At 50.5% G+C, this 27,814-nt stretch overlaps 7 protein-coding genes across 7 annotated transcripts, besides 1 other annotated feature; 1 reads left to right on the plus strand and 6 right to left on the minus strand.

Annotated features, from left to right (window-relative positions):
- Positions 1–7,726: 7,726 nt before the first annotated feature.
- Positions 7,727–10,188, plus strand: PODANS_1_2020 (uncharacterized protein; the record flags this gene model as incomplete). Its single annotated transcript, XM_001912360.1, has 3 exons — positions 7,727–7,944; positions 7,990–8,146; positions 8,206–10,188. 3 exons carry the CDS (start codon positions 7,727–7,729, stop codon positions 10,186–10,188), a joined length of 2,358 nt encoding a protein of 785 aa, XP_001912395.1.
- Positions 10,189–11,271: 1,083 nt separating this feature from the next.
- Positions 11,272–11,508, minus strand: PODANS_1_2030 (uncharacterized protein; the record flags this gene model as incomplete). Its single annotated transcript, XM_001912361.1, has 1 exon — positions 11,272–11,508. One exon carries the CDS (start codon positions 11,506–11,508, stop codon positions 11,272–11,274), a length of 237 nt encoding a protein of 78 aa, XP_001912396.1.
- Positions 11,509–11,981: 473 nt separating this feature from the next.
- PODANS_1_2040 (uncharacterized protein) lies at positions 11,982–13,505 on the minus strand (the record flags this gene model as incomplete). The annotated part of the gene is made up of 2 exons (XM_001912362.1): positions 11,982–12,936; positions 13,015–13,505. 2 exons carry the CDS (start codon positions 13,503–13,505, stop codon positions 11,982–11,984), a joined length of 1,446 nt encoding a protein of 481 aa, XP_001912397.1.
- A 2,741-nt stretch (positions 13,506–16,246) lies between these two features.
- On the minus strand, positions 16,247–16,696 carry PODANS_1_2045 (uncharacterized protein; the record flags this gene model as incomplete). The annotated part of the gene is made up of 1 exon (XM_001912363.1): positions 16,247–16,696. One exon carries the CDS (start codon positions 16,694–16,696, stop codon positions 16,247–16,249), a length of 450 nt encoding a protein of 149 aa, XP_001912398.1.
- A 1,047-nt stretch (positions 16,697–17,743) lies between these two features.
- On the minus strand, positions 17,744–19,992 carry PODANS_1_2050 (uncharacterized protein; the record flags this gene model as incomplete). Its single annotated transcript, XM_001912364.1, has 3 exons — positions 17,744–19,007; positions 19,064–19,723; positions 19,790–19,992. 3 exons carry the CDS (start codon positions 19,990–19,992, stop codon positions 17,744–17,746), a joined length of 2,127 nt encoding a protein of 708 aa, XP_001912399.1.
- A 1,587-nt stretch (positions 19,993–21,579) lies between these two features.
- PODANS_1_2060 (uncharacterized protein) lies at positions 21,580–23,047 on the minus strand (the record flags this gene model as incomplete). The annotated part of the gene is made up of 3 exons (XM_001912365.1): positions 21,580–22,411; positions 22,469–22,727; positions 22,789–23,047. 3 exons carry the CDS (start codon positions 23,045–23,047, stop codon positions 21,580–21,582), a joined length of 1,350 nt encoding a protein of 449 aa, XP_001912400.1.
- Positions 23,048–24,455: 1,408 nt separating this feature from the next.
- Positions 24,456–27,292, minus strand: PODANS_1_2070 (uncharacterized protein; the record flags this gene model as incomplete). The annotated part of the gene is made up of 8 exons (XM_001912366.1): positions 24,456–25,947; positions 26,002–26,092; positions 26,151–26,509; positions 26,570–26,703; positions 26,769–26,845; positions 26,900–26,984; positions 27,070–27,156; positions 27,233–27,292. 8 exons carry the CDS (start codon positions 27,290–27,292, stop codon positions 24,456–24,458), a joined length of 2,385 nt encoding a protein of 794 aa, XP_001912401.1.
- A 288-nt stretch (positions 27,293–27,580) lies between these two features.
- Positions 27,581–27,814: part of a sequence feature (transposase pseudogene) that runs on past the window's edge.

The following is a 27,814-nucleotide window of genomic DNA, read 5'->3' on the forward strand; positions in this document are numbered from 1 at the left end:
TAAAAAAAATACATAAACTATAAGTAAAATTTTTTTCTATAAATATAATATTTTTATACGAACTCGTTAATTTCATTACAGCTATAATCATTAATTATTAATGATTGTTTTAAAAATAGTAATATTAATGATATAAACTTTAATTAGTAGATGTGACGAACCCTGTACAGAACCTCTGAAAGGGATACTGGTTGAAGGTAACTTCTGACAATTGGTTCGGTGCAGCTAAACAGTGCACAACAAGATGTCTCGATGTAAACACAAGATGCCGTGAATACAACTGTGAATTGCATACTGCGGAACTGTCTATCTACACCAGCCAGTTCCTCCGTATATATAGATCCTGGGGCCCTGAGGTGCTCGCCTTGCTACGGCCCCGATTACCCATAGCACATTGCATCCTGCAAAGTGCTCGTCGTGCTATGCCTTTGATCACTCGTAGCATCTTGCATCCTGCAGAGTGCTCGTGTGTCTTGGCGCCATAGCACTTTCGTCCAGCCCTGATTGGCTGTCTCCTGACTTCTCTAATGATTGGCTAGGGACGTCCTGCGCCCCACATGTGGCGCGGCCTGCTGTTGGGTTAACTGTGACATAAATATTTAAATTTCAGGCAAATAATTAGTATATATAAAAAAATTTCAAAATTTAGTTTTCGATATTACCTTTATTAATAGTAGTGATTAACAAAGTAACGAACTTAATTATAAAGTATAAAAACTTTTAAGGTTTTTTTTAAAGCAATAATTTACTTTATTAAATATTTTTCAAAATTAATAAAAGCTTTTGAAATACATTTTTATAATATATTTCCTAGACTTTTTTCTATTGATCAATACGCAATTATATAATAAAGATAAAAATATTTTTCAATAATATATATGTTAGCTGGTAAGCCCTGATAGGCCTATAATATAGAACCTATACAGGGTTGCTGTAAAATACAGCAGTGCGCAAGCGGAAGCGGGAGGATACGACGGCAGTGCCGAAGGAAGGTAAAGCACTGTAATACAGTGAGGTATAAAGAATAAGAATTGCCTTTATTACCCTTGGCCTTGGCCTTTGGCCTTAGCCTTAAGCTTTTGCCCTTAAGGAAAGAAAGAAAACTATTCTACAGGAGAGAGGAGAGGTCTATATATAGGCCTTCGTAGGCCTACTGTGGGTCCTGTAGGCCCTGGAAGCCCCTATACCACATTAGGTATTTAGTGGGCTTAGGTGGGTCTAGTGTAGACTTATGGAAATCTATAGAACCTTCAGTAGCAAAGGTGCCCTGTAAATCACACCATTGTGGCAACTTACTACGTAAGCCTGTAGCCACTTTGGAAGGTTCTAGTATCCATTGACTAAGCCTCAGGCCACAGTAGCCCTGTAAGCCTTCAAGGGTCCCTTGTAAAGGATATTCTAAAGGGATCCAAGCCGGGAAGTTCCATTACTGCTTATAGCAGTACTGCCCACTGTAATATCAATCTGTAGGGCAGTAAGTAGGGCACTTAGTAGTACCTACACATTAACAATATAAAAGTATTATGAAAATCTTTTACTTCTAACAATTTAAATAATATATATAAAGTTAGATTTTTTTTTATAAAAAAAATAAACTAGAAAAATAAATAAATAAGAACTAGGTAGTTAAATTATTTTATATATATAAAGTGTTAATGCTAAAGCGGGATATAGCGTAAGTGGCTAGTAGAGTAATAGGGTGGTAAGCTCACTTAACGACCACAACAATAACAAGTAGCTTCTTCTTCTCTTTATTGTTGGCCATGCATTGTGATGCTCAGTTGGGCCGATATTCCTATCAATATTTTTTCTGTGGTTTTCCGTCCCCTGTCTTCGGCAGCCAAATCGAGCGATGAGGTTCAAGCAATATCCACGCCAACAGCAGGGGTTCACGGGTGGGGGAAAAGCAGCCTCAACATCGGCAAGCCGAAGCCGCTCCAGTGGCGTCTTGTCAGTCGTGGGGTTACCACGGTAGGGCCATCACCGCCTTGACCGCTTTTCTGACATCGCGACGGCGGCTCGATTTCGAGATTTCATCGGTTAGTGAGGTCCTCACACCCTCTGGGCTATCCTCAAGCAACAGGATGGCAAAAGTTGAGCTTCATGTCGACGCAATGCCGCCGCCCCCTCCTCGTGGCCTGACTGGCAGCCCCTCTGTCCAACCAGTGTCGTTCTTCAGACTCAGAGAAACCACCGGGCGTTTCCACACATGCAACCACCTCGAAGGGCGCATGATTCTTCATGGTCGCACACAAGCTTGCAGCGTGCAGCTTGCCCGGGTGGGGCCGTGTCTGAACTGAACACCTTCTTGTGGCCATCAGTGGATCGCGAACACAAGCCGTGCCACTCCCCTTTTCCAACATCACCCAAAACAGACGGCTACAGGATATCTGATTCGTCTGTTGAATATGGCGTCTGGCACGACTTGCAAGAAAATAGATTGAGCACAGCCAAATGTGTTGTGGAAAAAAAGGGAAATAGGCGTGCCGTTTGGCGATTTTAATCCCGATGGGCTTCTACTACGGCCGCGAGAATTACGTCAAAGCCTCGCTGGGCGTTGCAAACCGGACTTCCACAAAAATACGATTTTTTTTTGGCGAGCGAGACCGCTCGGGCCAGTATCGCGGTAATCAGGGCTATATATCTATGTAGATTATGTTTGTACGTTGAAAGTTGCTGGTAATTTATTTAAAAAAGTAAAAATACAGTTTCTATAATAACTGGCGCACGAGCATCGAAGGCGTGTGAGGCTGCCAAAAAATAGCGTATTTTTGTGGAAGTCCGGTTTGCAACGCACAGCGGAGCTTTATTTTTCACGAGGACACTACGGCTACTGCTACACTACTTTTTGTGCTGGTGGTGACTCAGTACTAGCCACAATTATTGGTGCTTGATACCTAGGTGACAGCAGCTGCTGCGAGTCCTGGGATTCGGTGACCCGGCATCTGCTTCCGGCATTGTTGACCTAGACAGACTCGAACATAGCCGGCCGCGACTCGATCTCAACAAAGCGCTTCGGGCTCATCTTCACCGACCCTTTGAATCCTGTCCTTCTTATCGGTTCCGATAGCTCACCCGCCGACGAGAAACATCCCCACTGTTTGATGACGAAGAGAGCAAGTGTCTCAAAATCCGTCCTCAGGATGGCCAGCGGGTCCCTACATGCATCTCACCATCCGCACCTAGTCCTCCCGCCCTGCACAATCTCACACTATGTACAAGCGCACTTAAGCTAGTGGTTGGTGATGTTGGTAGCCATCGCCATCAACCCACAACCGCTTCCTGCCAGCCTTCGGTTCGGAAACCAGGTCAGCTTCAATCTCCAGAATTTCCCTCGGTTGCCCCAACGCAACACAACCAGACATATAGTGTAAATCGTGCTGATAAGAGCGTATAGGTTATGATTTTATGTTTCAATGCCGGAAACTCGCTAGGCTGGATAGGGTAAAGAACCACAAAAAGAAGCAGATCTTCAGCGTTGGGGCGCGGGGCATGTAACGCGGACCGGAACAGTCAACAAAAGTAACAAACAGTCATGATCGGATCAGAACAAGACGGTCGAGGATTCTGACGGCCAGATCTTGTGATACACCCACTTCAGACACCACCCACATAAGGTAGTGTAGAAATATGCCCCTCCTCATCCGTCCTTCCACCCCTCCAATCATCCATCTTGCGCATGAGGTGACTTTGGCGGGTTGTATGTGCTGCTGCTTTGTAGGAAATCGCGATTTCCGTTCTGAGATTGTGACATGAGGTGACTGACGTTTGATTCTCGTCTTCATTTTCTGACCGGCAAAATATTGGAGATCGAGGTCTGCACCGTGATTTTTGTACCGTGCAAATGGTGACTTACACGGTGACTGTGTCCCCCAACTTACTGGATCTCTCGAATCATGGTCCCGCTCAACAACAGCTACTCTTTCTTCTGATACATCGATTGCCACCAACAACAAGAGAACAAGAGATACAACCTGTGGGATCTCATATTTTGCTCATCCCATCTCATCCCCATCCCAAGCCAACAACTTCGGAGACAGCTGACCTCTCAGTTTTCGTCTGTCATGCCGCATCAACGCTCATGCAGGCTTGCTGCACAGTTTTCCTGCACCTAGGAGGAGAGACAAGCGAGTACCTGCAGTCTCAGTTCAGTTCATGTGTATTCTTCCATTTTCTTTCGTTATCCGGCCCACGATTGATTCGACCCTTGCCCCGCACACATGACTTTGATGTCGAAGGTCTCACCATTAGATCAGCAACTGTCGATCTCAAGTCTAGGTTGCCATCGGCCCAGAAGTGATACATGATTTGTCTTGTCCAATGGATAGAAATATCGCTCAGTTATTTCCCGCGTGAGGGTGGGACAAGTGGTTACGTTTTTTATCGGTCATGGGCAGCACGCGACCTGAAATCAGAATGCTGGGTGTCTTGAATTGAAGCTAATTCGAGTAGCAGGAAACGTTCAAGGCGCCAGTAATACGGGAGAGGGGGGAGACGGGCTGTCGTTGTCTTCTCCTTGGTTGGCATGAAGCGGGGTTCCATATTCACGAGCTTGCCAAAGATTGGGGTTGTGATTTTACTTTTTCACCGCAAAGCCAAACCTTCTTGACGTTCTTGACGGCCATCACCCTCACAACCTCGTTTTAGTATTCACGAGCTCTTGTTTTCACATCACCTTCTCCTGCCCTTACTTGGTCATTTACTTCATCGCAAAGTTGCTTCACGGCTGAGCAAAAGCACACCCACAAATAGGGAGCCCCAAGTTCTCACGTTTCCCACTAAGAGGTAGTGGTGTGTGTGTGGGACAGCAGAGCAAGTCTTACCAATGGGGTAGCAGCCCGTTATCGGCCTTTGTTTCTTTGGTTTGGCCCTCCCAAACAGAAATCTGCTCATTCCTTGTGATCTGTCTATCGCTTGGTTGTTCGGTTGAGGGGGGTGGGTGTGTGATTGACAATTCGTTTGTTGCTAGCCAGTGCTTTGGTTGCTATCGGACACTACCCGATCCCCGCTATAGTTTGCTCTGTGGCAAACATAGAGATAGTTTGCTTCTTGACTACCTCCTTTATAGTTTTTTGATGGTTAGGTGCATGGAAAGTTGCCTGCTGTGGTTGCTACAGGGACGTCTGTGTCAACAGGTGCCCCTGAGCACGAGCACGGACCATATCTATAAGTAAAGTATATCAGGGGCATTGATCATAGCATATTACCTTTAAAGAATGTTGTTATGATGTGCTTTGCGGTTGAACTTATTGTATGGTAAGTACTGCACAATGCCGTTGATTGTTTCTCTGCATTGGTACCTAGCTATAAAACGTAGTTCTCACGAAGTAAACGATTGCCTGCTGCTCTGAGAGAGTTGACAGCCAAACGCAGTTCGCAAGGAAGAACACTTGGTTGATGATAGTTGAGCAGTTCATGGACTTGAGGCCTGCCTTCTGAGTGTCATGGAGAGTAGCTATATATACTTCATTACCATACCTTTTTCCAGTTCGTACAGATATTCTTTTCAATCTTGCTATGTGCATCATGCCATTTCCTTCCTTTCCCTAAGGGGCATTCCGTTAGTGAGAGTGTGCCATAGTCTGAACCCATCCGGCGAGTCTGAACCAGCCTGGCAGGTAACGATCCTGGCCCCGCTTATGACTCCTCGGGTTCGGCCCTCCGGAATTGTGGCGGCCGGTCCCGGACCCTGGGTCATCTGCGAGATAAGGGTAGAGTTTGAAAGCGGTTGGGCCCATCTTAACCTAGATCTCTGAGACTGATGACGGCGCCGGAAAGAAAAGTCTGTGCAGAGTTTGTTATCAGGTTGTTGGGAGCATCGAAGAGTGGGGAACCAACGTAGGAGCAGAGATAGGTTTGATGGCCTCAGGTTGCTCGACATCGAAGTGAATAGAGGAGTCCCTATCTCTGCAATGTATTCACCCGATGTTTTATTTACCAGGCCACCTATCTCTGCCCTTCTACAGAGCTGGATTCACACGTAATCTGATAAGTTGGGATTTTTACGTTGCTCTCGTAGCCCCTAGTGTCCCCTGACTCCTTTGTCCGAACTCCTGGGAGCACATCTCAACGATTCTAACTGGGTCTATCTGGTTATCTTGAAGGTGAATTATCTAGATATCTCTCCCAGCCACCTTGATAAGGCGCGTGTGAGCGTCAAGATACCTGTTTCTTTGTTTATTCACTGCGGAAGGGCCCAGGTGAACTCGACGCAGTGGGTCTGGCCCAGCCGTCTTCTCTCCTCGAGAGGTTATAAAGTCTTGCCCTCCTTCCCTCTCAACGCCTATCTTTCTTTCCCACTCACAACCACAGCAAAGACCATTGCTTGATCTACATCAAGCAACCAGCCAAAAATCTTTGCACCAACCACTCTCCGGTAAGTTCCTACCTTGTACTCCTCTCCTGGTGTTACCCAATACCCTGTATTCGAACGACATATCCCTCCTCCCATTCTTTCCCAACTCTTCTCCTTCTCTACATCTTCCTCTTCACTTCTATAATCACAAGCTGTTTTCTCCCACTTCATACCCTCAGAAATTCCGCCCTCTCTCCTCGGCTCACTCCAAAGTTTCACTCATTCACATCACTCCTTACCCCTACCTGGCACTGTTGTATCATCCTCACCTAATTCCTTCCCCCAGATCTTTCCTTCAAACCTACCGTTTTTCCTGCCTATTCCCACCATCCTTGCCACTACCACCTCTACCGGTCAGCCACAACCACCCTCTGCTCCTTCCTACCATCGGTTTGCCTTTGTGGGTACCGTGGCGGTGGCTTGATCAAGTTTTTCCTCATCTCTTCTAGCTGGAAGCCTTTGCTACACTTCACTTATCCCCCCTCCACCCATCTTGCTCTTTTGTCTACGCTCATTTTAAAATTTTCACCTCTCCCTGTTTCTTTGGCACCTCTCCTTCTCCCTGCCGAGATTTTTGGGTTCACTTACCATCCATCACTTCACTTTTATCCACGCCCTCCTCAATTCAGGACAGTAAAAGCTCACTATTTTCAACAACAGCTGCAAAACTCTTCGCTCTAGACATCGCCGAGTCATCACCAAGTCGATACCATGGCGAAATCAAAGAACAGCAGACAGAAGGGCCGAAAGAATGCCACTCAAAAGGGTGAATCCAGTGCCCAGGCCGACAGACGCGCTACCCAACTGGAGCTTCCAGAGGGTTACCAGAAACTTAGCCCCAACAACGGTGGCTCCAGCAGCTCTGGCCATCCCAGAGGCAATGGGAAGCTCAGCAATGAGTCTAAGAAAGCCCAGGATTCTGCCAGTTCTGCTGGAAAGCTGTCTCCCTCATACCCCAAGCCGTGGGAGATGTCAAAGCTTTATGTAATTCTCAGTTCTGATCCTTTGCCGGCACCCACGCTAACAGTTTCACAGGGTGCTCCCATTGACAAGCCTGGAACTCTGAACTTCAACTACGATCGTCCCTGGGTTTCTCTCGAGGGCAAGCATGTGAAGTATGAGCTCGCCACCGCTCTTGAGAAGGGTCGCCGTGAGATGTTGCCTGCTGTGTTCCCTGACTACATGCCGGAGCAGAAGCAGGAAGTTCGGAACCAGTACGAGAGAAGTGGCTTGTTGGGGTTGTTTGAGGCTCGTGACAGCTGCAACAAGAATGCCCCGAAAGTTCCTGGGTTTTTGGGTGGCGTAAGTTTTGTCCTAGTTTCCCTGTTCAAAAATTGCTGAACTGACACTGTTGTATAGATCAACCCTGACATGATCTCGGTTGAAGACACTACGCAAGTGGGCGCCAACGATGTGAACCCACTAATTGGATTCCTCACCCAGATTGATCTCGCCAGAGAGATCATCAATCTCTTGCATCCGAGTGTGCGCGATATCACGGCATTGGCCTTCACATGCAAACAGGCCGGCCAATATGTCGACCGAATCATGGTTAGTGCCTCACCTCTAATATCTTCAACCTATATTCAGTGTTAACCTTATGTCAGGAACGCTGGGACTACACCACCGGGGAGAATTTCGCTGATGTTTATCTCCCCAAATTCGGCAACGATGGAGGAGAAATCAAGAGAGCTGGTGTACGGAGCGACATTCTGGTCATCACACCAACCTCCCCCAAGCCCCCGAGTCGCACGCCATATCTCGATGATTTCGGGAGGACTCTTCATATTAGTAAGGATATATCAATGTTTCCTCAGCTAAATTCATGCTAACTCATTCTTCTAGTCAAGGTCATGGTTAGCATTCCGCAGAGTTTCCGACACGTCGTCCTTGACCGGCTACCCTTTTTGGACGTCAACATGGTGGGTCTGGTTATCAGTTCCATGCCCAACCTTGAGAGCTTGGCCATCTCGCGTTGCGACCTCCTCGACGTCGCCAAACTCCCTGCATTGATCAAGATCATCAAGGAGCATCCGAGAACGCCCCACAACAAAGGCAAGGCCAAAGCCTTACGCACCAGTAACGCTGTAGAGGGCGAGAATGTTGGAGAGAACGGCGGCCAGAATAGTAACGGTAACAGCAGTGCGGATGACAGCAGCTCTACGGAGGACGAAGACCAGACGAGCAGCAAGGACACATCCCTGTTGACTGAGCCCGACACCAGCTTGATCTCTACGGATACAGCAGCAACCTCGGTGGGTGATGAAGACCAGACGGGCATCGACGTCACAGCAGCGACCACGGATGCTGAGGGTAACGCTCCAATCCACTATATACGATTGGATTTCAGCCCTTTCTTCTTCCGCGGCCCCAACACTTGCAAACGACTTGGATCTTTTGGTGTTACGTACAACGAGCCCACGTTCCACTCCCCAAAGGCCGTGGTAGCTCTTATGATGCAGTGTTGGGACGACGCGGATACTATCGGGATGGACTTGATGAGCGATAGCTCTTCTTTCTTCAGCTTCGTCCGTCGTCTTCCCGGCCGGAACTGCTTATGGTCCTTGAAAGCGCGGGATGCTATGCTGTCGTTTAAGCGGGAGACCAGCGGTATCGTGCTCTCAGCAGACTTCCAGCGCACAGTCGAGCGCACAGCTCGCTCCGAGATTATCGCAGAGAATCACGGCAGTTCTAGGGTTGCCCAGCCAGCCTTCCTTGATCAAGTCACAGCCCGTGTCGTAAAGCTCCGAAAGGAGAAGCACGACGAAATCAAGAAGGAAGCCCAGAACCGCTTTTGCGATGATCTGATGGCAGCTACCAGCGGCGACGACTTCAGGCCGTCGGATTACCCTCTCCCGAACAGTATAGCGTTCTATCTCGGTAACGCTGAAAACCACAACGCCTTCGGGTACTGGCGTCGGCAGTATTTATGTCAAGGCTGCAAAAAACTCCTGCCCCGCGTCCTGTTTGCAATCGAACTCGATGATTGTTGGGGCTGCAAGATGGTCGCCTTCGTCAGGGACATGGAGAGCAGCGACCTTCGCCGCTGGAAGCAAAGCGCTATTGGGTATTACCTCAAGGGTCTGGACATAAAGAAGGGGTCACTGACTGATGTCATTGACCCGGCCCGAGGTCGACACTTGACGGCAGCTCTCGGGGCGGCCAAGATAGCCGATTCTATCTGGCTGAAGTTTATGAACTTCTCCCCGACCGATCCGGTGGTGTACCCCCCCGAGCCACCCAACCTACACAGGAACACCGCCGCTTACTCACGTTATCGGTGGAAACATAATTGGCCAGAGCAGGCGTTTGATTACCGGGAGGGTGGTCCTCAACATGAGGATCCCTTCAAGCACCCAATCTCCGACTGGGAAGACACCGAGATCTGCGGCGGTGAGCCTCCCGAAAGCTTTAACGCCAATTTCCAGTGGTCAGAGGAAGCCAGTACGACTCTCTTTGAGGAGTATATCCGTCGAAACGGACTCGCGAAGCAGATCACCGATCCCGAGGCCCAGAAGAGGATCGCCGCTGCAAAGGAGTGGGAGAAGATTCGGCGTCTCCCCGGGCCAAAGGATTATTCAAAGAACGGAATGTGGCACCTTGGACGGGACCTCAGGCGCTACTACCAGAACCAGGGTGACAAGTCGATTCATGCCTTGATTCACGGAAGGGTCGAGAAGTGCATTTGGTCCTTCAACACGCCTATGCTGCGTCCCTTTGACCTGGACCACCCGATTCCAGACAAGCGGGTCGACTACGAAGCCTGGGAGGAGCTCAAGGAGCGTGAGATTTGGGAGTTGGTTCCTGCTGGCCACTCTAGGCGGTGGTTGTGAGCAGTCTGATTCCAGGTCGTCCACAAGGAAGGGAGGAGGAAGGGAGCTGTTCGATAAGTGTGGCTCTGTCTTTAACGGATCAGAAAACAGCAAAAAAAAAAAATGAGAAGCAAAAAAAGAACAAAAAAAAAAGGAAATATGGGGGCAATTTCTTGGTCAACTTTTTCACCGTCCGAGGGCATCATCAGGGTCATCTGGAAGGTTTTACAGCATATTTAGCATTTTTCCTGGTGTGCATAAGGGGGTTTATATCCGGACAGCAAAAGGGCATGGACTCGAGATTTCAGAGTTGGGGGGGGGGGGGGGAATTCATCAGACATCAGCATGCATTTGAGATTTCGAGCGAGGAGTTAGCAGGTTTATGGCGGTGGTTTGGGGCATGGCGTTAACAGATACAAGGAAAACGGCATGATTGATGATGGACGGCAGGGAATTATGAGGATCATGAGGATAATGAGGACTGGGGGGGAGCTGGATCCCAGGGAGATAGCCAAGAAAAAGCCTGGGTTTGTTTTTTTACCTTGTTGTGTGATTCTTGAGTGAAACCTGTGTGCATGCAACTCAAAGTGATTGACGCCTTGCATTGAACTCACAGATTCGTGATGATGCTGCAATAGGTATGTTGCGGGAAGGGGGTAATATTTGCACATGGAGATGAAAAGAACCTCAAAAGTGCAACCATGACCAAGTTCCACAACATCCTGCTTGACGTAATGACTCAATCAGCAACACCACTCGCTCGTTATTCCAGGCGTATCTACCATGTAAAATATCACCCCTTCGGTTCAGTATTTTACTGCCTTCAACAAATTCAGCTAGCTGGTCAAGTATTCACGGGATAAATCATGGATACTCACCCCTTAACAGACACCCTCACGTCACGGATGAACATAGACAAAGCTCTAGACAGCAGTTAAGCATCCTCCCTGCCTGAATACACCCCTTGTCTAATTGCCAACACCGCTACTCATAAAGCCACAGCGCTATTCCCTACAGAAAACAAAATAAACTTCCCGGTCCAAGCAATATCTCTCAACCCCCCGCCTTTAGGGCTTCTTCCCTCTCTCGAACTTCTTCCCTCTCTTAATGGTCTTCTTCAAGCGACATCTGTATCCCTAACTGCTCATCATCTTCGGGCGAACCCTCGCTCTCCGATCCATCCAATTCTCCAGGCGGCGGACTTTTGTCACCACCTTTCTCACTCGATGCCTCCTCATCTCCATCCGAATCAGACGCTTTAAAAAATTGCCAGGTCTCCTTTGCCTGAGGTAGAGCATCCTTCCCAACCTCCACCTCAACCTGCAACTTATTTCCCTCCATGATATTGGTCACAAAGTCAAGAAGTTCCAATTCCGTGTTTCTTCGACCCATCATTGAAATGCAAAGGGGTAGCGCTTCTGTAGCGCGACTGATAGCGGAAGAGAAGGATATTCTCCCCACTGGCAGAATCACCTGAGGTCGTTCCAGAATGGCAGCCAGGGTGTCGTCCCAGTTTGTCATACGGTGAGCTGTCGGAGCGTAGCTGCTGGGAGAATAGACCCGTGACCTTGGACGTTGGCCTGCCACCGTTGGCAGCAGTACAATCGGCTCTTCAAGAGACTCCATCGATTTATCAAACCACTCTGCAAAGTCTCTTATCCGAGCATAGCAGTTTCCCCGGTCCTCGTTTGAAAGATTATCCACTTCCCGCCTAGACGCGTTCCCAAGAGTTAGCTACGGTCTGAGATGCAATCGGACATGAATAGATTCATGAATAAACTTGACAAGGATATTAGAAAATTATCGCGGGCCTCTTACCAGACGGATTCAACTGCATCATCCCAATAAAGCCTGAGTAGATCTCTCGTCTCGGCGGATGGATTCTTATAAGCATAGTCATCCATAGACTCGTAGTATCTCTGGCCAAAATCATGACAGTAGGCCTTCCATGCGCAGTCTTCCATGTAGTTATGAAGCGGATCCTGAGACGGGGCCTTTGGTGGTGATCGCGTTGCCCAACTTGTTTCCATGTCAAATTCCTCTGTTGGTATGTCGACGAGATTCGCTAAGTGGAGAGATAATTCAAGATTTGGTTTTGAAAACCTGTGGCCCAGGTAAACGATGTTTGTTGGCGGTGTGGAGGAGTTCTTGTGTGTTAACGCGGTTTCGATTCTACTGATGGATGCCTCTACAGCTTGTTGGACCGATTTCAGAGATCGTGACATGAAGGCAATGGCGCTCAGTCGCATGGAGGGCATATCCGTTTCAGCGAAAAGTACACCGGAAGAGCTAAGACGAAGGGCGAAAAGCCCATACCATTCAGCTGTTTCCATGAAGCCACCAAGGGTGTCGATTCCAACCGCGCAATCAATCCATTTGTAGCCAGCCAGCGCCGAGCCAGCACCGGGCGAGCTTCCCAATGCCTCTTGATAGCCGTCTGCACGGGGATTCTTTGGGCTAGAAACGTCGACCCAGGCCGAGTGTAAAATGCCAAACTGCGATACTTTGGTTTTGCCGACCATTATGGCTCCCAACCCGATCAAGTGTTTGATGAGGTGGCACGTTTTTGAGGAGGGGGGATAGAAGGACGTCCATGATTCACTTGATAACGTAGTCTTTACTCCCTCCACTGGAAAAAAATCGTCGACAACAAATCGCATACCGGCCAGGGGCTTCTCGGGCGAAGGATCGGAGTAGTATAGTCGGCTGGGCACGGCTATGGCTTTGTGAAGTCCATCTTGAGACAAAGCAGTGACAGGTCCAAATGCACTAGTTGAACACCTCATGTCAGCCAAATGCTCTTGCCATATCGACAGATGGACCTAGGAAACTAGGGGAACTAGATACCTATTCTCAGCTTTGTGAAGACTTTTTGGAAAGACACCAAAGTTGAAGGCACGGAGGCTATCAGGATAGAGCCTCCAGGCTTGATGGAGCCCTTCGTTGTATAAGAAGTAGGGCCCCGGTCTCACCGGATGTTCCGAGTCCTCAAGGATCAAGCCGTGCACCACATGTAGTGGGAACTTGTTGTCCGCGCCAGCTTTGGCGTCAACTGTTGGGTCCTGGTGGTCAATGGTGACAATCCTGTGACCGAATCCGGTCGTGTAGACATCATCAGCCACGACAAATCTCTCGAGAGTTGAGATACATGACTCGTCTTGGTATTGTTCGAGAGTCAAGCCAGTTACAGGTACGATGTCTCGTAGCTTCGATGCGTTTCCGACACGTCCCAGTCTTTGTGGATGAACAAAGTACTGAACATTGTCGACGGTGGTGAAGATCTGCCGCTCGAGGTGTCGGTCCAATGACGGAGGCTGCTTCCTGTCCGGGGCGGCCATGATCAGATCTCCGAGACGTGGATAAGGATGGCGATGGCTTGTTATACTAATTGCTGTTGACAATGGTGGACTCTACAGGTGCCTGTAGAGATGAACACGATAATAGCATAAGATGAGTTCGAGTGGTGGTTGTCTGGTTGAAACGGGAGTTCAAGCGTCAGCGTGGTCGACGTCCAATCTCAGCAGGCAGCCCGCCTTCCATCTTTTGGGTTGCTCAAGGGGTGGCGGCACCTTCCACATTATTCCCGCTCAACCAGGCGCGAGGATCCCTCTTTCCACTTTTCTCCTGCAATTTTTCGTGACCAGAGTTACAACAAGCTTTCCTACTTGTGTCTTGGACAGACATGATGTTGTGGGAAGCCGCCGGCCTTGCTCCCGGATGACAAGCCATCTTTGCCTTGAACAAGGAGAACCTCCGAACCTCTCGATACAGCGTTAGGGAAGTTCCCCATCACCTACATCATCTTCCGTCTTTCCTTTTCGGTCCCTGTGACAACAATAAACTCCGAACTCTGGGCCGTAGCTCATGGTTACCACAAGATGGATCGGACTTAAGCTTAATTGTACCTACATCTCCCGCGAGATCGGTTGGCTTGTGTCTACAAGGGACATACTCGGCGCTCGTCATTCTAGATGGGGTTTATCAATGGTATCTCCAGAGCTGGGCCTATTACTGACCAGAGCCATGTCAATCCACCAAAGAAGAGATGGCATCTTTGGGGGTAGTTCCAATCGTACCTCTAGGACCCTTCAGTATGGGATCTTACATCCAGACAGCCACCTATTGGTCCCCGCATCGTGGCCGCGAATGTAACCGACGTCACGAAAATGAAACTCTCCGGCTTCAGTTCGGGAACTTCTGCATTTCCAGCCATTCATACAGACGCCACCTGCCAGCCTCGCCTGTCACTACACCGAACATCATCCTTCCACAGCACAATCCAGCACATGGACGCTTCCCGTGTTGTGTCTCATGCCCCGGAATATGCCCCCAAAAGATCAACCAACTGGCCTCTCTATTGTCACATATTTCATTTCGATCCCGCCTCTCGCCAACACAGTTAACTCCGGTCCACGATGTCCATCAGAGGATCGACTGCAACACAACATGTGGCACAGTGTACAGACAAAAAAGAAACAAAATATTGAAACCAAGAACATGTGCGTTGCTGACTGAACAGATCTTGGATCAAACATGCAACAGCAACAACAATAGCCAAAAGTCCCCTACTCTGATTACCCCTGACTTGCATCGCCAAGGCTCGGACTACATACAGCCCTTACAAATACGACCTGCTAACACCGAAACATGTGAGGGGGATACTGAACAGTGAAGACGCAGTAAACAAGTTTTCCGGTGCGTCCGGATATACTCGGCGGTTGCAATGCACGCAAAGGAAAAGAAAAGAATACCACGATAACAAATCAGGGCCCACGTGTTAGCTAACATACCTACGGACAGAGTCTTGGGTTTGGAGCTGCAGGATATGTACAAAAATGTCATATTAAATACGTTTACTTATATCTACACTATGTACTGTGTATCAATGCCCAAAATACATACCGTTTGAACTCCATGCTATCCATACGTGTCCCTTGTTGCCTGGCGTACCTGCCCATGCCCCTTGTCCTGTTAGCCATTCCTTGTTATAACTCCATGACTTGATCCCAACCTCCCATACCAGAAATGACAATAACCCGCTAAAAGCTCAACAAATAAAAACGAATGGGGGCATCTCCTCCATCTCGCAGTCCGAAGTATCAACCGCGTGGGTATCATCACTCCTCAACTTTTCGAAAACCGCCCCTTGCTGGAGAAATACCTTGCTGGAAAGATAGCTTGCTCGACAGATCTCTGGAGCCACTGGCGGCATCACCAAACTGACTGTATATCGCGCACCAGAGTCCCAGTTCGGATCACCACCCAGAAATCACCTCCCTCTCCTCAACCTCTCCACTACCGTCCCATTTCCCCGTAACCCATCCAACTCAAAATTCTTATACCAACACCCACACTCCCCCTCCGCCCCATCAATCCCCCCAGCAGTCCCATTATCTTTCCCCCCAAACAACCCCCCCAAGTCAACCCCCCTCCCATCCCTATAACAATCCGGCACCACACCCCCTTCCCCATCCTCACCACCTTGTTGCACCTCCCCAACCTCCACCAAAAAAGGCCAAACCCTCTCCTCCTCTTCCTTCCCCGCCCTCCCCGTAATCTCCGTCAGAATAACCCCCCCCAAATCCTCCGGCCAAGAGGCCCTCTGCCGGGTGTATATCGCCGCTGACAAAACAGTAGTGTTAAACCAGCATTGTATCCTCTCCTCTCCTCCCCCTTCTGTTCCATTGGTAGGAATCGACAAAGTGACTGGCTTGGGGTAGATAAGCGAAAAGACAAAACGTTCGTTGTATTGGTTAATATCGAGGTGTGTCAGTGTCAGGTTTTGGAATTGCGGACCGGTGGTGTGGGATGGGGTGGAGGAGATGGTATAGCCTGATCTCGGGGAGGGGGTTATCGTCCAGTGGAATATCGCTGCTGATAGTAACCGTGGTTGCGGTTGTTGTTCTGGGGAGGTGTAGCACTGCCAGGCGGTGGCCAGAGACGGAAAGGTGAGGCAAGCGGTGGAGGTATTAGTTAGAAGAGCAGTAGTGAAGGTGTAAGACCCCGAGGGGAAGAGGTTCGTTGGGGAGGGGGAGTCGGATTGGGAGGATTGGTTTCTATATAGAACAAGATATATTAGTTATAAAATGGCAAGCAGAAGAAGACCGAGAAGAAGAAAAAAAAGGACGAACCGGTTTTCTGCGAACCCGATGGTCAAACCAACCGATAACCCAACTATCACCCCTACGACCAGCAAAACCCCAAACATCTTCCTATACCACCCCTTCCTCGCCACCGGTCCCTGATCCCTCCCCCCCCCTCCCACCACCTCCCGCTGCGCAACCTCCATCTTTGCCGTCCCCGACGCCGGCCTATCCACCCCTCCCGAAACTGCCCCAAAAGGCGGCGGCGTTCTCGACCGATGACTACCGTGCACACTACTCCCCTGCGAATTCGACCTCGAAACCGGTGGTCGTCGCGGCGACTTGGGCGGCACCCCCGGCGGCGGCGTGGTAGAGTGCACCACATCCTCGATAATCATCGGCAACGGCTGCGATAGCCGCGACGAGGACCGACTCCCGGGCGCCATAATAAATGGTGAACACTCCTCGACAGACGCGCCCGGGAGAGAGTCAAGCTGTGAGGGTGGGGGGAGGAAATGACGTTGTTGCGTGATGGAAGCAAAATAATGGTACTATTCCAGCACGATCAAATCCACCATCATCTAACCTCATCAGAAAAACAAAACCTCAATTCCAGCGAAAATAACACAAATGAATGAGGAAGGAGAAAAGAGTTGAAAAAAACCTCGGCATCAAACAACATCAATAATACCACCACAAGCACCACCACCACTTACCTCTCTCACCACTGCGACCGTGATATCCCGCCGCTGCTCTCCCGCGCCTAGACGAGCAGAGGCAGATCATCCTTGTCCACAATTTCTCTTTGGTTTAGATAGTATCCTCATCCTTGTTCGCGCCGTAGCATTTCTCCTCCTCTTCCTCCTCCTAGGGTGATCATTCTGGGCATGGGGCATGGGGGGGTTTTGTACATACATACGAAAGCGAAAATGCATGCAACCACCCATACCCCCTCTCTGCAGAGCTGAAGAATCCAAACTGTCTAGACCCTTTGCCTCCCTCACCGAGAGATAAGGTCCCAGACCCGAGACATCAACCAGAGAGCATAATGATCCACGGGAGTCTGGATCACGTTTCGGTTTCGGCGGATAATCCTCTGACCGACAAGACACACCATTGGGACGTTATCGCGGCGCCACGCAGGCATAGCGCCAAACCACCTTCACCGTTAGCCCAAGAGAGGAAAGGCGTTCTCTCGACACAACTGCAAAAAAACGAAATTGCGATCTTCCCCGCAAATGCACAGTGCCGACAAGAAGCTTGGTCACTGCTGTAGCCATGAGGCGTAGAATTTCAACTCCCAAGATAAGCATCTTAACATCTTGATAAGTACACATCCTCAACGCCCTAAGCTGAAGGTACTCCGTATCTCTGCATATACAGCTAAAGTCAAGTGGTATCCGCAAACAACAGGCTGAACAGGAAAAAAGTACACATGAAAAGAACCATTATTTATCTTCATCGATGAACCCCATTCGTTCCTTGTTGGTCCCCTACTTTCTCTGGCCCTTGTTGCCTCCAAACTTCTTCACCCACTGGGCATCCCACGAGTCAAGTTCGACGGCGAACCTGCCTCTCTTCTCGAGCTGATCCTCCTTCTTGTCGGCTCTCTTGTCAGGCTTGGTGAATCCTGGAGGCAGAAGACCGCCGCCTCTCCTAGCATGGATGTTAGCTGCCTCAATATCACCGCAGTCTGGCCTCTTGAGCTTGTCGCCAAAAGTATCAGCTGCCCAGATAGCTACGCCGTTGGTCCAGCCGAACCCTTCGACAACCTCATATTCGCCACCCCCACCAGCCACATTCGTGGCGTTGTCGCTGTACTTCTCAAACATGGTTCCCTTCGCTTCTGGGGCTAGGCCTTGAAGCTTGGGCGTCTCGAAGGTTGAGCCACCGGTGGCATACCAGGTGCAAAAAGTGGAGTCGATGTAGCGTTGCGCGAGCTTCAAGCTCAGGTCCTGAACGGCCTGGTACGAGGAGTCATCCTCGCCAAAGGTAGGTGGTGTCTTGAGAAGGCCCTCCATCAAGACGTGCATCAAGGGAGGCCAGACATTAGGTTCGTCCCACTGCTGTCCAGTAAAATAGTTTGTGGAAGGGATCCCGCCGGCCTTCTCCTCGAGCATCGCCGCAACTCTCGCATAGGCCCTTTGAACCGCCAAGGGGTTGTTCTTGAGGTGGTTGGGGGCCGCGCCTGTCCAGAACGGGAACAGTTGGCCAATCTGGAACGAAACCTGCTGTCCAGGAGGTGCCGGGCCAGTCTCCCTAGTTCTGACATCCTCATCGACAGGAATGAAGGTGTTTTGCGAGGCAGATGTGAGATTGTAGTCAAAGTACGACCAAAGGGTTGAGTTCCACATGACGTCGTACATGGCCTGGCTTCTAGTCTTCGCCTTGGCAGCCCACTTCTCGGCTTCGGTCTCGTTGCCCTGCTGCTTGAGGAAGCAAGAGATGATCTCCTCGTTCTGGTAGAGAATCGAGTTCAACTCGACGGGAATAGTCTCAAGCACGTTGAGAGAACGGAGAGGGAAGTACTTGTCCTCGGCTGCGTCGAGAGGCGTGCGAAGCCAACGAGAGCTGTAGTCCCAGCCAGATTCCGCACCGCTTGCGAGGTTGGCGTAGACCTTTTCTTTCTCGGTCTCGTTGAGGGGCGTTTTAACAGGATATATTATACCTGTCTCGGCATAGTAGCTCTCGTTGTTGGCTGTAATGTAGTCCTCACGGTAGGACTCGGGACGGGGCTGGTTGTTGTTGACGAAGTATCTATTTTTGTTGTGAGCCTTTCTCTTCCTTCATTTGGCTTGATCGCAGAGACTTACCTGTTGAGAGTGTACTTCTTGCCATTCTTCTCAACCTCAACTGTCCGGTTAGTGGCCCAGAACTCGTGCTCCTTGATCAAAAGTGGCACTGCGCGCTCCAGAATGCTTGTATCATTGGTGTGCTCGATGTACACCTTGACCATCAATGAGAGCACAGGTGGCTGACTGCGGTTCAGATAATAAGCCCTGGCACCGTTGGGAACGAAACCGACAGTGTCCACCAGGTCGAGGAAATTGAGGATGATGTTCTTGGAGATGTCCACAAAGGAACCACCGGTGCGCAGGAGACCTTCCAGAATCCAGTAGGAATCCCAGTAGTACGGCTCACGGAACCGGCCACCGGCAACCACAAAGGTGCGGTTGATGGGGATGAAAGAATTGGCGCATCCTGTGCAGTTGTTGGAACCACCTGCATATCGTCTTGTGAGGTCGGGCCAAATGTCAATAACCTTGCTCACGAACTCCCTGACGACCGGGTCCGCGACTCTCTCCAAGAAGACAGGGTCGGTCTCGAATTCTTCCTTAGGAACCTCTTCCAACTCACCACCCGCGGGGGCAAAGTTCTCGCGGAAGAAGTTCTGCAGCTCAGTATTGTTGCTGAGGGGCAGAGAGAGTTGCTTGAAGGCCTCCAGAACTTCATCCAAAGGCTTGATAGTGGGCCTGGCGTTCCACAGTTAGAACATGTCTCAGACAGGCATGGACAAGATTGTTTTCGATGAAACCTACATGTCGACGAATGTCTTGGAGTCGGAAAAGGGATGGGCAAGCTGGATGGCCTTGAGAACATCACCCTGGCAGTACAAGGGCGAGTCGCAAGGCGCGACCACCGAGCCGTTTACCCAAAGAGCCTGAGGGGTGGCGACGACTGCGGTTGCCCAGATCGCGAGTGCAGCGCCTGCCACGAGGCCGCGATGCACCGGCGGTACCATTGTGAAGGCTGTTCACACACGGTTGGGTTCTTATGCGGCTAGAATTGTGAGATGAAGAGGCAGGGGTGGAGTGAGGGTGCTGTTGTTGTTCAGTCGGTCAGTGCTGAAGAAAGTCTGACTCGGCGATCGGACAGTGTGATGGGAGAAGGAATAAGCAGGGCAGGGTGGGCAGGAAGGAACTCAGGAGTGGTCGATATGGGGGGCAGACAGGCACAAGATATAAAGTGGGCAGGAGCGGGCACGAGCGGGCAGGAGCAGGGTCGGCAGGGGCACGAGGACGGGCCCGGGGATGGGAGTGACAAGATCGGACAGAAGGCAAGCCGTCTTGGGCTTCTGCTCTCTTCTATACTTTCCACCTTGCACTCACAAGAGAGGCAGGCGCGTCTGGGAATGGTGGTGTCGTCAAGCCCAGAAATCAGCACTTTAATAATTCTGCAGGGCAGCTGCCAGTTCTGCATGCAGTCAAGGTTGCAATAAGCTTGCCGTGCCTTCCACTTCATCATAGCAGGCCACGCCAGACAAGCGAAGAGAAGAATTGGGACGAAATACCAGCAGAGTCACGCTGATCTCGATCCCAGATTCCAGGTTCCGTGTCTTGCCCATGTCTTTTCCAGGTTGTCGTCAAAGGTGGGCTTTCCTTGGCGTGCTCCTCATGATCGTCATCTCTCTCTCTTTCTTGCCCATTGTTTCTCCAACTTTTTTTTTCTGCCGCATTGAGATCCATCATCCATTGATTCGATGTGTTCCGGATCAGGTACCTCTTAACCTCCATTGCGGCCAATTTGATGCTTGTGTGCCCCGGACGAGAACGGTTGTGCATTCCTCCCACACGAGGCTCTTTCGAGGCATGTAGCACCTGCCACAACCGGGCAATTCCTGCTTGTCCACCGCTCCAGGCTGTATTCCGTCGGTCAATAGAGACGGCAAGACGTTGGATTTTCGGGAGCTTGTTTGGAGCTTTCCCCGCATTCTGCACTCTCAATGCTCCGGCATAGGCCCGGTCCGCAGCTATTCTAGCGCTTCCATTCGCTGGGACCGGCGGATCCACGGTGACGTCAGCCATTGGCAGGGTCTCTTGACCTTGGGGCTAAGGCGGGGTAAAGAGCTTGCAGAGACGCGGAAGCATGCTCCTCATCCAGAGGCGCATACCACGAGGCGGTAAGGAAAATGGCTGTTTCACACAAATGGTGCGCCCAGGAAGCCCTCACGGCCCTTATAGTCTTCAAAGAAAGCCACAGGTCATCGTCAGTGGCGGTATCTTTAGCCTCTTGGCTGAGGTCTGCCGTGCTTTGCCTTATTCCCTGTCGGTGATTTTAGTCACCATTCAGCTGCGAGTCTTGTCCTCTTCGACCGAGTTCATTTTGTGTTCTCGTTACCAAATCATCGGGCAGTCCGGCGTCTCCGGACTCACTTTGTATGGACAGAAGCAAGAGTTCGGCCCGCATCTTCGGCCTTGCCCTACATGAAGGAAGACTTGGCAAGGGATCTCGGCTACCGACATCAACAATCCAAGTCGGCTTTTATAATCATCCATCGGTGAACATTGTTAGGGTGTCGGGATGTGTAAATTTCCTATTTGTCGGCACTTTACTGCGATGTCCGATACATGGACCTTTCTCCTTCTTGCCCCTTCAAGCCCTTGCTGTTTCCATTCTTCTCTCCCATAATTGTCTTGAAGAGGGATTCTAGACGAGGAACAACAAACTCGCGGTTCTGGTAGATTTGATAGTGTATCACCAGTCTCCCCCCCATGAGCTTCAAGCCAGCCTCCTTTCCAAGCTCATCAACCCGGGCGTCTGGACAGTTGGCATCTTCAAGATCAAGCCAGACCATGTTGGTATGTACCGGATGGATAAGCTGACCGCCGAGATCAGTCCAGATTTTGGCAACCTGCTGTGCCAAAATATGCGTATCCCGCAGCAAGCCCCCTTCACCATTTGGTCCTTTGCCAAACGTCTCGTCAACGGCAACCCGGGCCGCTGCCGTGACGACTCCAGACTGTCGAAGCCCGCCGCCAATTGATTTCCTTACCCAGCGGGAATGCTTGATAACCTTCTTGTCTCCAACGAGGACGCTGCCGATAGGGGCGCCGAGGCCTTTGGAGAAACACAGTGTAACAGTGTCGAAACATGAAGCAAATTCCTTCAGGCTTCCTGCGCCGGAAGCCGCAGCCTCCCATAGTCGTGCTCCATCACAATGCATTTTGAGCCCATTTTCTTTTGCGAAAGCCGAGATGCGTTGGACTTCCTGGAGTGGCATGATCATGCCGTTGAGAGTATTCTCTAGGCTGATGAGACGAGTTGGGCAGGTGTGTACGTCGTCATCTAGGTAGACATTGGCCTTGATGTCTTCCAGTGACAGATAGATGCCATTTTTTGGTACGATTGTCTTGACTGTGGCACCTGTCAGGGCGGAGACGCTGTTTATAAAGTTAGCAAACTGGATATCAGGGTATAATGTGTGCAAGTTGCCTTACCCTCCAGCCTCATACTTGACAATATGGGAACGGTAGTCACACACCAAGCCATGGGGCGGCTGAGTCAAAAGAGATCTCAAAGCTAGCTGGTTACCCATGGTCCCGGACAGGACAAAAAGACCAGCCTCTTTGCCAGTCAAGGCAGCACAGTGAGCTTCCAGATCGATAGTAGTTGGGTCCTCCTGGAAGACATCATCAAACAGTGTGCAGTTCTGAATAGCAGTAAGCATGGAGGCTGTGGGTGTTGTCATCGTATCGCCTACGTTCACGTTTGCCTTCAGCTTCACGCATCTGATTCAGAACCTCATATGTCAACTCACTTCTCAGATCATAGCCAGCTGCCCCGGCACTTCCAACCCAGGCATTTTGTTTAGGACCATTTCCCTGCTCGGCATTTGCATTTGCCAATGACATCTTCAACTTTGAGGATGGTGTTGATGTGAGACACCGACGGCTTGATTGAGTCAAAGATCGAGAGGTTGATCTTGTAAGAAGTGGAGAAGCTGCTTTTACCCCTCTGGTAAGGTATGCCCGGAGCTCACCCGTTAAGGAGGAGGATGCCGGTGGCCAAAGTCGCATTATTTTTCCGTGCATTGGGGTTGTTTGGGTGAGAAGTTATGCCGCCTTCGTTGTATTCAGCGGCTCATGGCTTGTGTATTCCCGGGGGCAACTCCACCGATCTCACACGTTACGTACAAAAAAGTAGATGATATGTTGTATGATAAAGCAATAAAATGCCATATACATGTCTTTCAACGTTATTGAATGATTTCTGACCGTCGTTCAAAGATCTTCTGACCATTATTCAAGGCCTATTGGCTCTTTTTCCAAGGCATTGGTCTCTGCCGCGGCCTTGATTTCAAGTCTCAGTCTCCATTTTTTGTTCGCAATGTGGCACTGAAGGAGCAGTGATGTCGGCCAGTCCCCCCCACCGATAACTGATGGTGATAACGTGCATAGTGGGAAGGACCCACTGAACTGCCCGCCGGTGTTGGGCCTTCGCAATGTGCTGAACTTCTGAACTTGCAGCCTCCATCAGCTCACTTTTGGGCCTTGGCCAGTCCTCAGCTTCCAATATTCCCTCGTCCGATTTCAAAAGGGGCAAGATGTCGTCCACAGTGGCCCCATTTGAACCACACCCACACTTAGTTCCCAGGACGCCATTCGCTTCCATTCACACGTGGCTAGAACAACGGTCGTATGAGGTTTCAAGCCACATGGCACAACCAGACTACCTATCGAAGATCTAGAATCTTTTTGCCGGCTTCGACAGACCAAAGTCACGATCTCGATTCGATGCAGTCATCACTCAGGTCGGCAGGCAGGTCCCCATCTCTCCGTTATTGCTTGTGAAACCCGAAATCTAACCAATTCGAATCCCGATCCAGGGTCCACTGGGTCCGAAAGTCTTCGGAGCGCTGGTGGACTACGGACCCTGACCATATCACATCTCGGAGGGGCACCTGTCTCTCAGCTCTGGCTTTTATTCATGCGAGAAACCTATGTGTCCATCGTCGGGCCCCGAATTATGATGTGTCCCTTCCCTCGCCTGGTTTCTGACCGACGATCCCCCAAAGGAGACAAACTGTCAATCATTTACCACTTCAAGGAAACTCGACAGAAAGACAACAAATCCAGAACGACACTATCGATAAAATAATTATTTTCAAAGAAGACATGCGAAAACCGGCCACTTTCCCATCCATGTCTAGGAACCCGAGCTTGGGCGCCAATATCTCCCCCAATGATTCTCTCCAACAAATTCCAGGTCCCTTCTTACCATATCGCCCGTCATTCTATCCAAGAAACACCTTCTTTTTCAACGATTAACGACGAATTCCTAAAAGAACTGTCATGACAAGCCAACGCCTACGCCATCGCTTAAAAAACACCACACCCGAAAAAAGCCTAGTCCACCAGCTGCAAAGTTGCGTCTCCGGTTCAGCGCCAGACCCCCTCGATTAAAGGGAGACACCGGATCCCATGTTCACATCCGTGGCGGCTGTTGGTTCCCCCAATACCCAGGGTTTCCAAGATCAAGTTGCTGCCAGTCCCAATACTCCAACACACTGGGCACAGCAGGCACCGCATCCTCCGATACCTCCTGGATCGCTCCTTGGAGCAGACCGAAGTTTGGATTGGCATCAGGGGCCGGTTCCCACGCGGGCTGGGTGTAGCCAAGGGGGTCAAGCGGCCCGGAGTGGAAGATATGATGGTCATTGCTGAACTGGAGGTCATTCGATGACACAAAGCCGCTGTTGGGTACGAAGCTGTCGGTCACCAAATATCCATTCGAAGGGACCATGCCTGCGCTTGAGGGCATGAATTGGTCGACTGTGCCATAGTATGGCGAGGGCTGCATGTTTGGTGCATGCATATGGCTCAAGTGATCATGGCCGTTGGAAGGTGGTGGGTTATCCATTGGCCGATAGCCATGGAAAACCTGTCCATTCGCAGACGGGATGGGGGCGTTTGAGCGCAACGGAACCTCGGGTGAAGGAATGTTGTTTGATGACGACGACACCACCGATACCGAGCCATTCGAACCGAGTTGAGAGCTATTTGAGCCGAGCTGAGATTCGACCAGTGTCCCATCGGTATTCGATCCTTGAGCTACGCCCTCGGAGATACGATCAGAAAGAATTCTTCTAGCCAACGCATTGTTCGATGAGCCGGCAGCTGTACTGTCGCCTGTCTGGTTGGCATTTGTGCGCTTGCTGCGTTTCGGAGCTCCGATTACTCCCTTTTCTTGAGGGCTGAGCGGCAGGTTGATGATGAGGCCCTTGAGAATACGATACAGGGCTGCCGTTGTCTTGGACTCGGCGTATGACTCCTCGAGCATGTGGAGACCCTTGTTGATAGCCTCGAGCACCGTCTCGCGCTGTGGCAGAGTGCGGGCCTCATCGTGGACAAAAGCAGAGCACATGACCGTCGTGGCATCAAAGATGCAAAAGATGGCATAGTGGAACTTTGCACCGGCTGAAACCATGTTCTCAAAGAAGCTCCACGACACATCCATCAGATCGAGGCCGGCTTGGACACCAGCCGCGCGCAGCTCGGATTCAAGCTTCGTCAGAGGCTTGCCAGAATTTCGGGTGACGAATGCCTTCAATGGGCTGAAGAGAGACATGTATCCTATCAGATGGAGATATCGGCGCTGGAAGACAACCCAATCAAACTCCTCATCCCACTGGGTGTCGGGATTCGTGCGGGAGTACTCTTTGGGAAGATCCTCATACCACTTATAGACGACATCGCGCAGTCTTCTGGCCTGGTCGGCCTCATCCACTTTTCCATCGGCGCGAGGAGCAAACTCGGCTGCCATGGCAAGACACAGCTGGCAATGCAAATTCATATGACGGAAGGGCGACGGCTGGTTGAGCCGCTCGGGATCAATTTCGAGGGCCAGAGTTGGCATTACGAAAGTGCAATCGGCATGGTTGACAAGTAGGGGGCGTGAGAGCATGGAGCCAAGGGCACTGTCACCAGCTGTGAGTAGAGGTACTCCGAATTGGATATAGACGCATACTCACAAATCCCACATGTAGAGGACGCCCCAAAGACGCCTTCTCATCTCACGGTCAAACTCGGACATACCTTCAGACAAAGAGTCCTTGTGCAAGCCTATTTCACTGTCAGTTCATCCGCCAGAAAACAACGACTCAGCCGAGGGGAAGATTACCAATCTCGTTGGCAGCACGAATCGCTCTGCTCAGGGCGTGCCATGCTTCAGTCCACTTCTCTGCCGACTTGTACCAGAACGCTGTCAAAAAGAGCTGCTGGACGTGAATCAGACCACCCTTTCCTGGCGCTATGCTTGTGCTGAGCTTGTCGGCCGCGTTGTGCATGCGTTGGGCGAATGTCACGGCGTCGGCCTTCAGTTCGGTTTCGAGCCTTTCTTTGACACTATCATCGATGATGAAATGCAGCGAGCATGCACAAACACGCAGAATCAAGCTGGTAAGCTCTGGCGAGACCTTGTTCGGCGGAGTTGCCCACCAGCCATCATATTGGGTTCGGAACTCGGACGGGTAGAGGGCACTTGGGAAACTGGTCAACAAGTGCGATACATCGGCGATGTTAACAGGGACAGGGACGTACTAGTAATGGTGGTTGGCACCGTTGAGCCAATTGTCGACAAGGCAATCGGTGTAGGGCTTTGCAGGCATGGACTCAAGGGCAGCCTTGAGTTCTTCGGACGGCTCAGCTTCATCCTCGACAACATCTTTACCTGGCTATTGAATGGTCAGTCGGTCTCGCAGTCTCCAGCGCGCACGGAACGTGGTAAAAAGCTGCTCACTTTGGGGCCGCTTCCATTGCCAAGGACCAGATGATGGTCATGAGGCATGTAGCCGAGGGCATTCAGAGCATCGCTGACTTCAGCCGCAGAGTGTTGATTGTCAAAGTCTGCGTCTCCGTCAAAAGCGTCACCGTAGTCTGGGCTGTCTAAACTCCGCTTCTTCGATGTCCTGACGGCGCGTGGAAGATAGGGGTTAGCAACGAGAGACACAACGGGCTTCCCCGTCCTTTACTCACCTTAGCTGGTTGTCGTTGATAACAGTATCCTCTTTGCTTGACTTGGAACCGACCCCTTTGGATACAAAGCGGCAGAGGTGCGAGACTCCTCGCTTCAGGCAATGATTGCAGGGGAACTGTTTGTTGCACTGGATCGAGCTGTCAGTCAATCTCTACCTAACCAACGATCCAACGATCCGACTCTAATGCAGCGCGGGCCGTTGCGAGGGTGCTTTCACCAGACTTTACCTTTTGCTTTCGTCTTTGGCACTCAACGCACGACACCGCCGCAGCTGTGCTTGCGCTCATTTTGCTGCCTGGTGTTGACCTGACTGGCGACGAGGAGGAAAACCTGGAGAGGGATGGTTCTGATGAAAATTTCTTTCTGGGTGGTTTCCAGATCTGTTTTGTCTTGAGATGATGGGAAGGCTCCCAACAATACTGTGGTTACGTACAAAAGTTTTGCCCCCTTGTCAAGTACCGCCCAGGGCCTTGTTTTTTTGGCTAGGCCAACTTCGGCCAAAATTCTACCGCAATTTCCTCCAAACCAGTATTTTCCACCTTTCAACACCACTTAGCCAGCCAGCCAGCACCACAATGGCTCCCAATCGCCACCTTACTACTGAAGAGCGTCAACGAATTCGTACCCTTTATTTCGACGGCCACCTTAGCCAACCCCGAATTCAAGAAACCACTGGTTATACGAAATACCAAATCCGCCATGCGATACGAGCCCCGGCGGCCGAGGTCGCCCCACGATCTGGCCGACCACGCGTTATTACGGCCGATCAAGAGCTCGAGCTTATTCGGTATGTGTGTGAATCAAAGGCA

This window comes from Podospora anserina, chromosome 1 (assembly GCF_000226545.1).
Source record: "Podospora anserina S mat+ genomic DNA chromosome 1, supercontig 1".
NCBI lineage: Eukaryota > Fungi > Ascomycota > Sordariomycetes > Sordariales > Podosporaceae > Podospora > Podospora anserina.